We start from the raw sequence: 16569 nt of genomic DNA on the forward strand, positions 1-16569 counted from the left end.
TTACAGTTACTATTGAAAATGTTGGTGATTATAGATGGCTTACATCTGAATTTAGTCTTAGAATGTAATATTCATTATATATATTATATATATATATCTATAATATTCTGCTACTTTGCATCTTTTCTCTGCAAAGGAATGTCTTCTGTCTTCAGGCTCCATTCATTTAGCAGGATGCCCCCAAAGTCTGAGCTCTTGATTTTGATTGGTTCTCATGTTTACAAGTTGATCCGCCTCTTGTCTGTCACTCAAATCAATTCATATTTGGCACCCACGCTAAGAAAGTTTGCCATGTCCTCAGATAGACTTAGACTTTATTAATCCCAAAGCTAATAAGAGTCATCGAGTAACCCGTGTTAAAAACAGTGACCGGTACCGAGCCGTGTTGATGGTTCTGTCATCACTCAGCTTTAAGTCGACCTGGATGAAGACTTGGTTTGAGGAACATTTCTTCTTCACTGCAGTCAGTTGTGATCTACATGTTTCGGTGGTTGTGCTGAAAAAGCAAAACATTTCAACCTTAAATCCAATTATATCGAAGGACTTTTAATTAATGTGTTGAGGTTTTTTTGGGATGTTTACACAGCCTGGTTTACATTTGGTGTTTCAGACATTCAGCTTTATTAACCAGTATAAAACATTCACGATAAAGTTACCATAAAGGAATCAAATCTAACGTTACATTACTTACTACATTTTGAATAGGATAACACTTAATCTGTAACCTGTTATATTTCAAAATGCCGTCCCATCACTGGTAACAGGTACCAGGAGCATGTGGCAGAATGTTTGGATAAGAAATAAGAAACAAAGCTGATGGTAATCAATAGAAATGTGTTATTTACTTCTACATGACATTGTTTTCATCCAGTAAAATGAAAACATGACATATACGGGAGACATGCTTTCAAGAAAAAAGTGACCGAAATGGTTAAAACCTGTAATGTCGACACCGATATTTAAAGCTCGAGTGTGTGTGGCGAGCATGGAAGAAAATAAAAGACGGACTCAGGACAGAGACAGGAAGAGACAGGCAGAGTCAGAGAGGGAAAGATGTGCAGCAGCACATTACACTAATGGACATCTACTGTGGTGCCCTGGGCTTAGAGCGGATTAGAGTTTACCACGTCACTAAGAACACAGACACACTCACACAAACTTGAATCAACAACAGATACACACCGCAGGGTAATCCACCATACCTTAGTTACATCCATTACAGCCCCCGCGCATGCATGTGTTGTATGGCCTAAACGATGAAAAAAAAAAAAAAAACGTGGCCTAAAGCCTGAAACTGTCCGAAAAAAAAAGATCATTTCTGCTTTATTAAATACAAAATCTTCACATTTTGGAATGAAATCTGTCTGGTCACATCACCTACTGTAACTACTGTACAAACAAATTAAACTAAACTTGCGTGGTTGCCTGTGGTTGTTGCTGATTGAAGCGTTCAGTGTATTATTTAAACCAAGAGTGCCCCCTGCTGGTATATCAGGTCTTTGCACTGCGTTCATCACGGCAACTCTTTGAAGATTCATTTAAAACTGTGGCGCACAGTGGTCAGGAAAGGAAATCACGTCTTTGTCCCAAACATTATTGAGGGCACTGTATATATCCTTACATTAAAAAAAAAAAAAAAAAATGCTTCTTAGCCAATCATATCCTAGTTGTTTAATAAACATACATGAGGTATCTGGGTAATTGTGTGCCACTAATGTGTCACAGTTTGGCAGAGGTTGGTTTGAAAGTTTTCCTCTTTGCCTTGGCTGATCTTTAATGTTGTAGTGGGCCTTCTGTCTACTTTATAAACTCATATAAAGCTCTGCAGATCTGCTCATCTTCGGTATGCAGTCGTTACTGAATAGACACTGTAAGCTTTTTTTTCTTTTTTTTTTGTCGTTTAAGTCCCTTTTTTAATTAGAATTAAAGTCCCGAAGGACTATTGGTATTCTATTCAAGTTTTTATAGTATTTCTTTTTCAAAAATGAAAACCACGAATCAGATGTTCCTTTTACTGGGCCCTTGAACTCTTTGAACAAACAGACGTACCTGGTCAAAATGGAAATGCTTTGAAGATGCGCTCATGCACTAATGGTCAGTTTTACACCATGTAGCCGCAACTGGAGGACATGTCCTGTCCTGTCCGGTCCGGTGGGCCCGAATCTGGTGCCTGTAAAAGGCACCTGTCTATCAATATGATGTAAATGCAACGATTGAGGTATCTGAAATAATCACGCGTGTTTGACTGGTATATTCAAATTAATATACATACCCGTGGTTCCACTGCTGAACATAGTGAAACACATTTGATTGCAAAAATACACCAGAAACCAAACTATTAAAAGCGATGTCGATAGATCGACGCAGACAACGCGTCATCCCACCGGACCAATCAGCGGCTTCGGACGAGGCGGCGTTCGGCTTTCTCCGTCGGTCACGTGACCCCCCCCTCCCCTCCCCGTCGCGTTTCTCCGTCGGTCACGTGACCCTCCTCGTCCTCCTCTTCGTGTCTCTCCGTCCGGAGTGTCCCCCCTCCTCGCCCGGTTCAGGACGGCTAGCATCCACGGCGGTGAACATGTTCCCGGCCCTTTTCCGACTGTCAGCCGCGGGGGCTCGGAGCCTGGCTCGGTCACGAGCCCGCTCCTCAGGTAAGGCCCGCCCGCCTCCGCACCTGTCGGTGTCGGGACCGCCAACAGACTCTCGGGACGACAGCTGACCACGTTAAGCGTCCCGCACCAGCTGATAGCTTAGCCGCCGCTTTGTGCACGGTGTGTAGCTCAGAGAGAGAAAAGCTAGCGCGGGGTGACATTGAGTTCTTGTGGAGAGCTTCTGTCCCCGCGGGTCTGAAAGTGAAAGCGTCTTGTCCTCCTGCCTTTTGTGTTGTGTTTTAAACGTCGAGGCGCGAAGTGAATGCGAGCAACAACAACAAAAAAGCCACGACCTTGTGATGACCCTCCTCAGTCGGTGACCGCAGCTCGTTTCAGCACGTCCAGTTGTTTATTGTTATCTGTCACGTGTACAGTTGTTTATTATTATGATCTTCTCACAGTTGTTTATGATCATCTTCTCACGTGTTTGAGGTTTACACGGTGCACACGGAGGACGTTTGACATCTGCTCCTCTCAGGTGACCCGACCTGAGCTCTCCGTCATCATCTCCTGACTCGCTGTGCAGATTCATTTGTTAGTTGACAGAAATTGTTCCTCCACATTTTCTTTCAAAGTGTCAAGTCAGGTTTATTTATGTAACTGACCTAAACACAACACGATCTGAAGAAAGTGCTGCACCAAATCAAAAGCAGATTTATGATGAATGAAAACAAGAATACAGATGCTAAAAAAGAAGATGAAGCAAAAGCACAATAGAAGAGGATGTAAGAGCAGTAAATACTACTGAAAAATAAAGCTCCAAATTTAACTTGCCCCTAATGTGGAGAAGCCAGCGAGTGTGATGTGTTTTCAATCAGGATGTGAACACTAATAGAGAAGTTGATGAAATGATCTGAAGTAGGAGATTGTTGAAAGGTTTTGAAGCTGCCAGAGAAACTAGACAGATACAGGAGTCAGCCTGGTTGTAGGAACAACTAACAGCTGCTGGTGCAGTGACCTGAGCGAGCGCTGTGAGGTTTAGGGGTGCGACGGATCGGACAGATGAGCTGAAGCTCCTTCATTTAAGTACAACACAAACCATACAATCTGAAAATGAGTCCTATGCTGAACAGGCAGAAAGTGTACGTATGCCAGGATGGTTGGAAATATGCTCACGCATATGCGAACCAGTCGGGAGCCTCAAAGCATGACACCGAACCAGCTGCTACCGGGCCACAGTGCCCGAGAAGAAGAAGCTGAACTCAACCTCGCGCAGTACTTTTAAGTTTACAGCTTTACTTTCACTTTACACAACGTCTAAAGACACGTAACACCGTCCTGACGGAGGCAACCAAGCTGGACGTGTTGTATCACCTGATTTGACTTATGGTCCCTAATGTGCATGTGTTCACCGACACACACTTCCAGTTTCATATCTAATACAGACGCTGACTCACTTTGTTGCAGATCATTGAGTGAAGTGTACAGTTTGCTCTTGAGGTTTAAAATAGCACTGCAGTGTGCAGTGTGAACAAGGACCTGCAGTCTTTTACTTCTTCAACACTCACATAAGACATTGGTAGAAATTACATAAAGTTTGCTCATAATGCAGAATGATTTATTTACTCATTTAAATAAGAATTAGACATATTTTAGATTGTATTTAATTCTGGCAAACGTACTGTATTACCGTTGGTGAGATAAACATAGGAATTTTTATATTTCTACATTACATGTGTTTATACTTTTACGTATAAATTCTTGAAACTTATTGCATCCTCACCGGTACTTTAAAATCTGTGTCTTCCCATATGTTTTCCAGCTCCGTTGGCCTCCAGATGTTACTCCCATGGCAAGGTGGAGACAGATGAGGAGTTTGATTCCCGCTGGGTCACTTACTTCAACAAGCCTGACATCGACGCCTGGGAACTGAGGAAAGGTGAATTTGCTGACAGATAACACTTATCATTTTCTGATGGATGTTGCTGTTTTTGGTTCGAGTTTGGGTGAATTTGGAAATCACGATGAAAGCATGAAGTCAGAATATCACTGTTTTAATGACGTTTCCATTCATGCTAAATCACGGGGCTTCTTCCAATCATTTGAACCTAAAGGCATGAACACCCTGATTGGATATGACCTGGTACCTGAAGCTAAGATCCTGGACTCAGCACTCAGAGCGTGTCGGAGGCTGGATGACATGGCCAGCGCCATCCGCATCCTAGAGGCTGTCAAGGTGGGAGACATTTGAGGGTGTAGTGCAGCGGTGAAAAGATCCACAACCCGAATCTGAAAGAGAATTACACACCAAAGTAAAGGGAAAAATGATAATGACAAGATTTCATCATCTGAGTAGTTACTCAATTGCTTGCGGCAGAGTTTTCATGTATGACCTGTGATGAAATGGTCCTCGTTAATATAATTTTCTCCTCTGCAGGACAAAGCCGGCCCCCACAAAGACATCTATCCCTACCTAATCCAGGAGCTGCAGCCCACCCTCGCAGAACTTGGCATCTCAACACCAGAAGAGCTGGGAATTGACAAGTTGTAGACTGTGAAGGTGAGACTGCACTATACAATAAAACTATATACTACGACTTCCAACGCTGGACTCAAACCCTTTATGTGCTTGCTGGCTGATTTAGGCCCGAAATTGTGACCAAAATGTATTTTTCATAATCGGTAGAATCATTTCCATGAATTAGTAGTGGCTTCAAATGAACAGGAAAAAGACATTTATATCGTTAATTGTTTATATTTTTCGGACAATTAATCGACAACTAAAATTGGATGTTTGCGAGAGCCCTACTCTGACTTTACAGTTTATGATGGATTATGTCGCACGTCACCTGCCTCCAGTTTAAAATGTGTTTGTTCTCTTTCCTCAGGTCGCGTCATGTATAGAGATGAACTTTCCTGATTCTCTCCTCTCCGAAATGTCTATATTGTTAATTAAATCCATGCTGTCCTGTTGTGTACAAAGTGGTTGACCTAATAAAGAAATCAATAATTGAACAGGTGTGTTTTTTGCTAAAATCATTGATTATTTTCAGAGCACGACTGAATCTTCTGACTTCTAACTAGTAAAAGCAAACGTGTAAATATTTTCATTAATGATGGCTGGTTCTTCATTTGCATGACTTTAGCTTTTAAGATGTAACTGATCTTACATGTTATCACATGTAACTGTCATGTGATAAGTTTCACTTGTGCTCCTCTTAATGGGAACATTTTAGTAATTTGATTTAATAATAATCAAACTATAAATGTCAACCAGTGCCTACATTATCTGTATTTAACCTTTTGTATTGTAAAAAGTGTCTCAATTTCATTTACATCTAGACTGAGCCTTCATGAAGTCCAAAGCAGAACCAGATATGTGCTTTTTAATTGAGCCAGTTAGACACGTTTTTCTCTCCAACAGAAAGCTGTAAAACATTCTCCTGGATTTTTCTAATTACAAGCAGATTAAGCATTTTACAATTGTAACTGCATAATTTGTATGTGCTGGAGAAGCAGCACCAACATCTCTTCTGCTACAGGAAATGGTAGAAATAATGATGTACTTTCATTTATTATTTTTTCATTTGAGTTGTCATTTTAATTGCTGACTTTTATTATATCTCTTTTTTTTTAATGTATTTGTAGTTTACATGGAAACGTTTTCTTTTGTCGTCTTTGTTTGAAGTGGAAACTTTAGCAAACAATGACTGACTTTAGTCATGACACGTGTACATGTCTTTCACAAAACGTGTTCGCGGCGCGGTCTTTTATTTTGAAAAGCGTTGGCCCGGAAGTGTTGCGACAGCCGTCACTGATAGCGTTATAGCCAGGCTGGCTAACAAGTGCCTGAGGAAAAACAACAACAACGTCCCGGGGCGATGGGACAGCTGTCGTCATGGCCGTGTGAACTGTGTGAACTGTGACAACTAACGCCAAGATGATGAACGACATAATAGAGGAGCCGGAGAAGGACGTCCTCCTGGAAGCGCAGCAGGAGACACAAGTTGTGTCGGTAATGAAAGCTAAAGCTGAAGCTAGTCCGGCTAACGCTGGATACATTATAAACAGGGAGGCTAGCTGACGAGGCTAGCGCGAGATTCAGCCAGTTTAAATAAGACACGCTTAAAATAAATATATGTATATATATATATATATGTGTATATATAGTGGAGAGTTTAAGCTTTCTGCTGTTAGACATTTGCGAAGTTGGACTGTAGACTAAACTAAGTGACGTCATGGTTTATCCCTACCTGTGAAGTGAAGGTTGACTTGTGGGGACATTTGGACATGCTTTCGATTTTAAAACTTTGACCAGGCCGGTGGGATGTCGGGGACAACCGCGGGACTGCTGAGCAATTCAAAGTAGATGTTCAGTGAAGATGTCATTCACCGACCACCTGACGTCATTCAGTTGTCTCGTGCCCCTGTCATGGACTTTGCCACACGTGAACATGACGTACAGATTTTTATTTTATTTTTTTTTCCCTCTTATTTCTCAAATCTCAGGGGCCGAGTAGCGGCACAAGACCCAAGACCACTGATGGAGGCATCAGACCGGTGGAGAAAAGAGGACCTTACATCATGTCCAGAGCTCCAGCCATCCACCTCAAACTACGTAAGCATTTCCTTCACTGGAGGAGTCATTGGACAACACGCTGTGTGTCCGTCGTGGTTCCTCTCAGGGTGGTTGTGAGTTCAGCTGCGGGTCATGTTGATGCTCTGAATCATATGACGCTGACTTGACGGTTTCACTCGGACTGAGTGGCAAAAAAAAAAAAAAAGAAGCAATAACTTTCCATAATGTCACATCTGACACTGATAACTGCATGTGATGTAGATCGGTCCGCGCTGTGCAACCATAACTCTCAAGGTGTTTACAACTAAATTGTGTGCATCATAACTCACTTGACTGATAAATCTGAATGCAATAATCATGTGGCATCAGCTAAATATACTACCTGTTTATTTTTGCATAAAGCCAGACAAATGTCACAGACGTGGAGGATTTATACACACATACAAGTTAATGTAGGATGAGTGTCTGCAGTCTAAATCTGTCACGTGAGGTTGGAAATGCCAATTGCATTAGACACATGACATATTTTACACACTTCTCTGTCTCTCTTTTCAAATAGCTTCACTGTCAGGAAAGAGCAAGACAAACTCCCAACGTCCCCCCTAAAGCCTCCTCACGGACTTAACTGACGTTACAGCTGTATTGTTTGAGTGTTTCAGTGACATCACACACTGCTTGCATTGTCATTGGTAAAGAAAAAAATGCCAAACCTCCAGGAAAAAAAAAAAAGTGTGTGCATGTTCAATGTTTATACAGTTTAACAAATTATCAAAACTTAGTAAAGGCTTTAACACGAGTAAATCCAATTCAGATGTTTGACTTAAGATACAAAAAACTTTACAAACCCGAAGAAAACAACTACAGCAGCGAGCAAGCGGGTTCTGTCACTTCCAGATAACAGCATCCATGCTTCCTTTCTTTACATTTTGTGAGTGGCGGGACAACCACGTTTAATACGTCACCAATCTTGCTGTGAACTGTGGGTAATTCCCTTAGACGTAGTATGCAGAAATGTGGACTCGCGGATAGGGTGCTTAAAGGGCTCAAAACGTCCATCACAGAGCCCTCACAGACTGGATTGAGTGATGATTTGACAGGCGGACAGTCCTAAACCCTCGCGGACTTACTGGGAACGCGCCTTAAAGTGTGTGAGTCTGAGGGTGGAGGTTGGGATGAGGCCAACCTGAAAACACAATTCATTTAATCAGAAAGAAGAAAATGTTCGGTTATGTTTGCAGCTACGTTGTTTGTTGTTACCATCTTTTCCAATCTTTATAGGAGTCCTCTCCCAGACAGCAACTCCTAAGAAAGATGACAAGACTTGATCTTTAATCTCAGTCTATGTGTCTACGTTTCTTACCATGGTGACAAATCACTCTTAGAGAAGTGCTCAGGCTCCTTTATAAAGCAGCATGCATGTAGGGAGCTTCATAAATCTCAAGTTGTCTGTGCTAGGAGTGTTTTTAGTCCAAGTAATCATTGAATTCTTGGGTGTGGTTCGTAAAGATTTTATAAATACAGGGACTTGGGTTTTATTTGTTAAATGTTGTTAGGAAAGGGGGCTTCCATAGCTTTGCGACTCAGTTTGTGTTTCCATTCACGTAAACTGTTAATCATAACAGATGTGTCTTGTTCTAATTATCCAAAGAGAAACACAGGGAGATGGCGAGGAAAGCGCTGAAGAAGAAAGCCCTCTCACCAGGACTTCCAGTGACACATCAGCCCAGACAAGGAGCCAAGAGGTGAGGAGGCCTGATGACGAAAGAGGAAGCAGCTTTGTGTGATGTCAGCATGACGCAGAAAGAGAGGTTTGTTTTTCTTTTTGACTGTTTCTGGTTCTCCTTTCAGGACGGTGAAGTATAACAAGGGCTACGCTGCTTTGAGTCAACACGCAGAGGATACTTTGGTTGCACTGGACTCGGACAGGTAAGGTCACTCCAGGTATACGGGTCATGGAGTTTGTTAAATTCCTACTACAGTGGTGCTTGAAAGTTTGTGAAAGTCTACATGAAAGACAACCCAATTAAACCAATAAGATGAAAATATTATCCATGGTCTTTTTTTTATTTTATTTTGAGGAAAATTATCCAATGTTACATAGTGACAGAAGTATGTGAACCTTTAGGATTATCAGCTAATTTGAAGGTGAAATTAAAGTTAAGTGTTTTCAGTCAATTGGCTGACAGTCAGGTGTGACTGGGTTCCCCGTTTTATTTAAAGAACAGGGCTCTATCGATGTCTAAGCTTGCTGTGTATCATGGCACGAACAAAGGATATTTCCCAAGAGAGAGCTGTTGATGCTCATCAGGACTGAAAAGGTTACAAACCATCTTTTAAGAGTTCAGACTCCACTCGTCCACTGTAGACAAATTAAGTACAAATAGAGAAAATACAAGGCCATTGTTACCTTCCTCAGGAGTAGTCAACCGTGGCCTTGTTGAGGAGGGCCTTCTACTGGGGAGTGGCCCTTCACAAGGAAATGGGACAACACTCGCCTCAACACTTCTCCTAAGTTAATTGTTAATGCGTTTGTAAGTCTCAGGAGTTTGATTTAGATTTAAGGAACTATACAGAATGATGACCGAATAGTGTATCTCAGAGAATCTGCTATTAATTCTCACAAACAAGACTTTATTCAGTCAGTCTGAACCAGAAATAGTTTTATTTTCCCAAAGCCACACTTTCAGATTACAAAAATATTCTTGAAGAAAATTATTTGTATGGATCAATTTTCATGTTACATAGCCTCAGCTTGCAAACACTGTTTGGAGGGCTAAATGACCACGACCCCTCGATCCCTGCAAGAAACGGGACACCCTACCGCACACAGGCATGCACGTGCTAAACAGAGCGGTCGGGACAGGTGGTAGGGTCACTGGGGGGGGTTGGGATCGGGTCCAAGAACAAGTCGTGTAATAGTCCCTGAGGTCTCAAAGGAACCCAGAGTAGTGTCTAAGCTACTAATGAGTCCACTTCACAACAACACTGAGCATCAATGGTGTGCACAGCAGGATGCAAATCTCCAAAAAGAACAAAGCTAAAGGTCACGTGGGCAAGACGAAAGGTTCGTTGGAATAATGTTTTGTTGATAGATGAGACCAACGCAGAACTTTTTGGTTCAGATGAGAAGCATTATGTTTGGAGGAAGGAAACCACTGCATATCAGCATATGAATCTGAACCCCTCTGTGAAGCATGGTGGTGGTAGTATCATGGTTTGGGCCTGTGTGGGTCCATCTGAACCACGACAGCCTGCGATCATTGATAGAATAATGAATAATGACTTATACCAGTAAACCCGGAAGGAAAATGTCAGTGAGCTGAATCTCAAGAGAAACAACCCAAAGCACACTAACGAATGGTTAAATATGGGTCAGGACTTTGACTTTCAACAGCCAAGTCAAAGTCCTGACCCGAATCCAATATCATGTGAGGAACCCACCACCATCCCACAGTTGAAGCCGCTCTGCTGCAGGAACGGGCTGAAATTGTTCTGAGCCGATGTGCAAGACAATTCAGTTCGGTTCGGTTCCAGTAACTGGAAACGTTCGGTTCGGTTCCAGTTACTGCTGCACAATAGGGTCACACCAGATACTCACAGCTGAGGTTCACATACTTTTGTCACTCACTGATAAGTAATATTGGATCATTTTCCTCAGACAGTAAATGACCAAGTCTAATATTTTTGTCTTACTTTTTAATTGGGTTCTCTTTATCTGCTTTAAAGACTTGTGTGAACATCTGATGATGTTTTAGGTCATATTCATGCAGAAATATGGAACAATTTAGAAACTTTCAAGCTCCCATGTAACTGCAGTAAACTAAACACAGATGGTCTGTTAATGTTAGCACTTCTTAGTGGGTTTTTCTTCTACAACAGCTAATCTATTTATTGGTTTCACATTTCTTTCAAGTCTACACATGAAAGAGATATGACCTTCAGTGCTCACAAGGACTGTATTTGCCATAAAAGCATGCTTTAAAATGAGCTTTTGGACTCTTTATTTTGATGTTATTCAAGTTCGAGTGCATCAGCAAAGTATGTCCCCAATGAAAAATCTTTATCAGGTTTGTCAGGTTTTCTTCTAAACAACGTTACATGAATACAGATGAATTAAAGATGAAATGGTCATATCTTTAAATTTAATGTAACGTATTATACTGCGGCCATAAAACCAAGTCGTCACCTGGACATTTACCAGTTCACGTTAGAAGTTTTGCGGACAGTAACATTAGTGTTCCTGAACAAGTTTTTTGTTGGCTGTTGGCTTTTTCACCTCACAATGACAGCGTGTGTCTTTACAGTGATGAAGAGATCGATTTTGAACAGTACTCTTCGGGATACTCTTCGGCTGAGGTGAGTCAGCCCCGCAGGACATTTTTCTGATTCTATCTAAATTTCAGTTACCACATTGTTAAACCGGCTGTGTGACTGTTTCTGTGGAGGTGAGTAAAAACAGATCAAAGTGCTGATAAGAGATCCAGATTTAAGTGCATCAAACTTTCAGAAATCGTGCCAGATCTTTTTTGTGTTTGCATGTACGCAGTATAACAGTTCACACTGAGTGTGAGTGTGAGTGTGTGTGTGTGTGTGTGTGTGTGTGTGGGAGTAACTGTGAGAGTCAAGGATGTCTTTTACTTCTGTTGTTGTTATTTTAGTTACACACACTGAGCCTCTGGCTGTTTCCTGACTTTGGACATGTAGATATGTGGAGTTGTTCACTCTGCCTTTTAACAAAGCTTCAGTTCAAATGCAGTTTTTCCTGTTTTCACGTATTGCAGTTGAGTAACTGTTGAGTCTACATCATACCTAATGAACAAACATTGAAGTAGTTCATGGCTCTCCCAGCTATTTTTGGAGGGTACAAATGTGCAAAATGAAAAAGACTTAAAAAAAAAAAAAGTTTGGTGCCAATTTTAACATGATTTTAATTGCTAACAGTAATAAACACAGAACTGGTGGCATCACAGGCAACCTGACTTGATCTTAAAAGACGGTTGCGTCACTCATGAACTCCTATCTGTTCACATAGATACATTTTTTATTTTTCTATCTAGCAGGTTTCGCCACGTTATTGAGTGATGTGTGTGTATTACTGCCTCCTTCCTCTTTGCTCTGCAGGTCCACCCTGATTTGAGCAGGCAGCTGCTTCAGGACGGCTACCGCCTGGATGAGATCCCTGATGACGAGGACCTGGACCTGATTCCGCCCAAAGCCATGGGCTCGTCTGTGTGCTGCTGCTCCGAGGGCCCGTCCTGCCGCATGCAGTGACGTCGGTGCCGCGCCTCGAACCTTACAAAGGCTTGGCTCCAGCTTCACCTGACTGTAGTCACTGGTGCCTGCTGCCTTCTCTCTGACCGAGCTCCACTGCTGCGCTGCCTGAGGACTTCCAGCTCTGGAAGCTGGACTGCGTGCACGGAGACTGCTCAGCCCCCATTAAAAACGCAGATGGACGTGAGAACAAGCCTTATCCACTGTGACCCCAAAGCTTGACCTATTTTTTTATTTATTCTTTTTTCTTTTTATAGGATTAAATGACACGCTATCTCCGCCACTGCTTCAAACGGAGTGGCAGAGTAATTCAACATTTGGGATGTTCCCTTGTTGACCTATGGAGAGCTAGTTACCGTCTTTACTTCTCTGGTAAACAGGTCTGCGACCTTCTAAGCACGACATGCATACAAGTATGAGGTATTGTGTTTTAATGTTTCAACCCAATCAGTACCTAACTGCTAATTGAAATAATGGCCCCTCACGTCACCATTGACATTCCCTGACTACTGTTGAATTTACAGTCTGTTTTTCTTCATGGCTGGACTACAACAGCAGGCTGTTCCTGGAAATGAAATGCCTGTCACTGATTGGTTTATAGTTCAACCATTGGTCAGCTGAATGTGACTATCTGTTTCAAAGCTGATCTCGGTGCAGGCTTTTCGTGCAACTATCTGCAGCTCGTCCCGGGGGAATCTGGAGCCGCCCCACCACCTTATTCCTTTCATCCTTACCCAGAGGTCATAACTATAGGTGAGGGTAGACCGACTGGTAGACTCCCTTTTCACCACCACAGTCCAGTACAGCCACTGTGTTACTGCTGCTATTTCTCCCAGCCTAACAAAACAAAAAGCTCTGTTTCAAAATAAAAGCCATTGTTTCAAATTAAAAGCCCTCTAGTTACATACGAGGTCCAGCCATATCCTAGGTTTTGACCTGGTCTTGTTTTCCTTCTGTCCTCAAAAATTACAATTGAATTTGATTTTGAAAGGACGTCACACATATTGAACACCTACTCCAACAGAAATAACTACTCGGAAGCAGAGCACTGAATTGAAGCAGGATGTGTAGTGTTTGAGTGAAACCACCTAATGTCTTCATGGCTTATGTGTATTGAGTAACTGCTTCCTTTACCAAGTGTTACTATATACAAAAAAGGTATTACATTTTACAAGTCGTCATGGAACAAACTACTCATTCCAAGTAGAACTCACTCTTCCTCTGCTTGTAGAAGATACACGAGGAGAGGAATGCAGGATGAAAAGTCGTTACCACAGACATCCACTGTTTGAAAGATTTGTGCAATGAACAGCAGTGCAACACGTATGGACATGTAAGCAGACATATTATCTTAAGTGCTTTGAGAGATGAACCAATGACCTTTGAGTCAATTCCAAAAATTAATATCTGCCACTTTAAAAAAGAAAAGAAAAAGCTGTTACAGAAGATTGTTGGTGTAAAATCAAAATCTATAAGTACTTTTTTTTTTCTTTTTTTTTTTGATTGACATACTTTAGATAATAATTTGTGGTAAATAGAAAGAATTCAGAAACAGATATATGATTTTATTTTATTTTTTTGTATGTGGCCATGATGGATGTGTAGCATTTTGGTTTCGAACCCTCCAGGATCTAATACGTCTATTAGGAAGGATATGAGTGGACATTGCATTATTTTATTTATGTATTTATTATTAAACTTGTAGGGGACACTAAAACAGATGTTGCAGATTAATAAGATACCAGATTAGCATTAAGAACTGAGCTTTTTGTGTGCCCTTGTTGTTTGTAAATCACATTTACATGCAGAAGTTTAAACTACGTGTTTGGGATCATTTTTCTGTTTGATGTGTCAGCTGTTGTTTCCAAAACAACAGACACAGATGAGCTAAAAACAATCTGGGGGAAAAAAAGCATATATTATTTTTATTTTCCACTTTCATGTTACCGTCTGGGTCATATTTTACTATTAACTGTTGGTGTTTATTTTGAAATTGTATGCTCAGAAAATGTTAAATGTCAGCATAAGTGACGGTGATCACTTTCCTGGGAGGTGTGTGTGTGTGTGTCTGTGTGTGTGTGTGTCTGTGTGTGTGTGTGTCTGTGTGTGTGTGTGTGTGTGTGTGTGTGTGTGTGTGTGTGTGTGTGTGTGTGTCTGTGACTGAGAGAGAGAGAGAGTGCGCAAATAGAAAGTCATTTGCCTTCAACATGAATTTGTTAAATAATCTGGTCAAGTGCATAAAGGTTTTGAAGTCAGGATAAATGTGTGGCTGCTGTTCGACTCACCTGCCGGCCACACTCTTATTTCTCCTGCTGTGATGTTGGTTGTTACACGTAGTGACTCTCAAGTCGTATAAATGTACGAGAGCAGACCACTTGACCGCCACTAAGTTAAGAACTAGCAGTAGCAGGACATTTTGTGCGAGAACAAAAGTACGAATGTGGATTTGTACTTCAGAGTTGGGATCAGTTCATAAAAGAAAATTTAGGAAGTTGATCTTGATAAAAACCTGGTGTTAAAAAGTGTTAGCTTCATAACATTCATAATGTACACTATCTCCTCCCAGCACTCCATGGTTGTAATGTGGCTGATTTAGGAATAAAAGATGATTCTGCTATTACACTAAGTGTGAGTCACTCGATACAAGTGTGAGCCAAATGCTTTAAGGGGACCAGCTGACTTTAAAGTGTGTTGGCCCTGCACCATGTTTGTGGGTATATACAATTTTGCACTTTGACACCAGTGGTCAGTAGCAAGTACGCTTGACTCATCTGTACTATGCAACTATTGGGACAATCTGCTTGTTAAATATCATTGAGACAAGATAACGTTTTTGTGTGCTCAATGCAATAACTTAAAAATGTTTTTTTTTTTTTTATGATGGTAAATTTTAATCTTTTTTTATTTGATTGTACTGTTTATTGGTTCACATTATTAAATAAAACTCAGTTAATTATATTTTGTGTATTGCTTTGATTATAAGTTCTAAAAGTCGTCATCGGTCGTGTTTGTGTAAATAGGTAGCATGTAAAAGAAGCATCTATTCATTGAATGAATGTAAATGAGTTTTAACACAGGAGGTTGATGGAAAACACTAATCATCATGAACACATAGTTGATGTTTCCACAAGTGGGCAGCATGGAGCCATGCTGGATTTCCTATAGGATACCTGTTGCTCCCGCACTTTCCATAAAGTTTTTCAGGTTAATATTGCCCCATACTCTTTGCCACGTAAAATTCAGAAACATATTTGCTGCTGTAAAAAAAACTATGCGGCTATGTGAGTAATAATTTAAAACATCCAACATTTACAACATAAACACTTCCACTGAAAGCAACCTTTTTTTTTTTTGTAGAGTGTTATTATTATTATTATTATTATTATATTAAATGTACACACACACTTTTGTTTTTAGCTTTTTATGAAGATCATGCATTTTGCTTCGAGACTGTTCAACGCACGTATGCTATGAAGTGTCCGATCCTGGTGAGTCCCAGGTGAGGCTGCTCACTGGGTGTCACGCAGCTGAAGGGGCTGACACTGGGTTGCCGTCGCAGGGCGGGCCTAACGGCGCCGTGCGCCATGCGGGGGATGTCAATTGAAGGGGAGGAAAAAAAAAAGAAAAAAGAAAACCAACTGGGAGTTACTTCAAGCTCTCCGAGATATGAGATTCGGCCATTTTCCAGTCGGCCCCTCTTTTCTAATAAAGAAGAAATTTGCGCAAATCACAAGGGAAAGGAAGAAAGAAACACCGGACTGTTCGCAGAGGTCGCCCGGGGGAAAAAAACAACAACCAAACCAAAGCCAGCATATTATACCTCCTTTCTGCGGGCGGATCACTCGGGATCTGCGCTGCGTGCACTGTGTCTCACCCCCCCCCCCCCCCACCTCCACCCACCTCCACCCCCTCACCCCCACCGCGTGCGTGCGTGCGTGCGCGCGCGTGTGTGTGTTTACAAGTGTTTGAACGAGTGCCAGAAACGAGGGAAGAAAGGAGGATAAAGCCGAGGAAGGAGGGATGGTGGACAATTCAAGCAGTAGTAAGGCACAAATGGTGAGTCGCGGTCCTGTTTCGCTTCCCGTTTACGTTTCCCTGGTTAGTAACGGGCGAGAAAAACAAAAACACGAC

At 41.6% G+C, this 16569-nt stretch overlaps 3 protein-coding genes across 5 annotated transcripts in view; all 3 read left to right on the forward strand.

Annotated features, from left to right (window-relative positions):
- Nucleotides 1-2501: 2501 nt before the first annotated feature.
- LOC138213347 (cytochrome c oxidase subunit 5A, mitochondrial-like) lies at nucleotides 2502-5603 on the forward strand. Its single transcript, XM_069174396.1, has 5 exons — nucleotides 2502-2648; nucleotides 4411-4527; nucleotides 4703-4824; nucleotides 5026-5148; nucleotides 5477-5603. Exons 1-4 carry the CDS (start codon nucleotides 2576-2578, stop codon nucleotides 5137-5139), a joined length of 426 nt encoding a protein of 141 aa, XP_069030497.1. The 5' UTR covers nucleotides 2502-2575; the 3' UTR covers nucleotides 5140-5148; nucleotides 5477-5603.
- An 819-nt stretch (nucleotides 5604-6422) lies between these two features.
- fam219b (family with sequence similarity 219 member B) lies at nucleotides 6423-15396 on the forward strand. Its single transcript, XM_069174212.1, has 6 exons — nucleotides 6423-6603; nucleotides 7098-7206; nucleotides 8816-8909; nucleotides 9016-9093; nucleotides 11472-11523; nucleotides 12289-15396. The coding sequence occupies exons 1-6, from the start codon at nucleotides 6529-6531 to the stop codon at nucleotides 12436-12438; spliced, it is 558 nt and encodes a 185-aa protein (XP_069030313.1). The 5' UTR covers nucleotides 6423-6528; the 3' UTR covers nucleotides 12439-15396.
- A 647-nt stretch (nucleotides 15397-16043) lies between these two features.
- LOC138212983 (AT-rich interactive domain-containing protein 3B-like) overlaps nucleotides 16044-16569 on the forward strand; it is a 52567-nt gene continuing 52041 nt past the window's right edge. For all 3 annotated transcript variants that reach the window (XM_069173750.1, XM_069173748.1, XM_069173749.1), the window contains exon 1: nucleotides 16044-16494. In XM_069173750.1, the coding sequence (XP_069029851.1) occupies nucleotides 16459-16494 (36 nt within the window). In that variant the 5' untranslated portion in view covers nucleotides 16044-16458. The remainder of the gene's footprint in view (nucleotides 16495-16569) is intronic.

This window comes from Embiotoca jacksoni, unplaced genomic scaffold, assembly GCF_022577435.1.
Source record: "Embiotoca jacksoni isolate LCO1_2020_lvr unplaced genomic scaffold, fEmbJac1.0.p SCAF_6, whole genome shotgun sequence".
NCBI classification, from domain to species: domain Eukaryota; kingdom Metazoa; phylum Chordata; class Actinopteri; family Embiotocidae; genus Embiotoca; species Embiotoca jacksoni.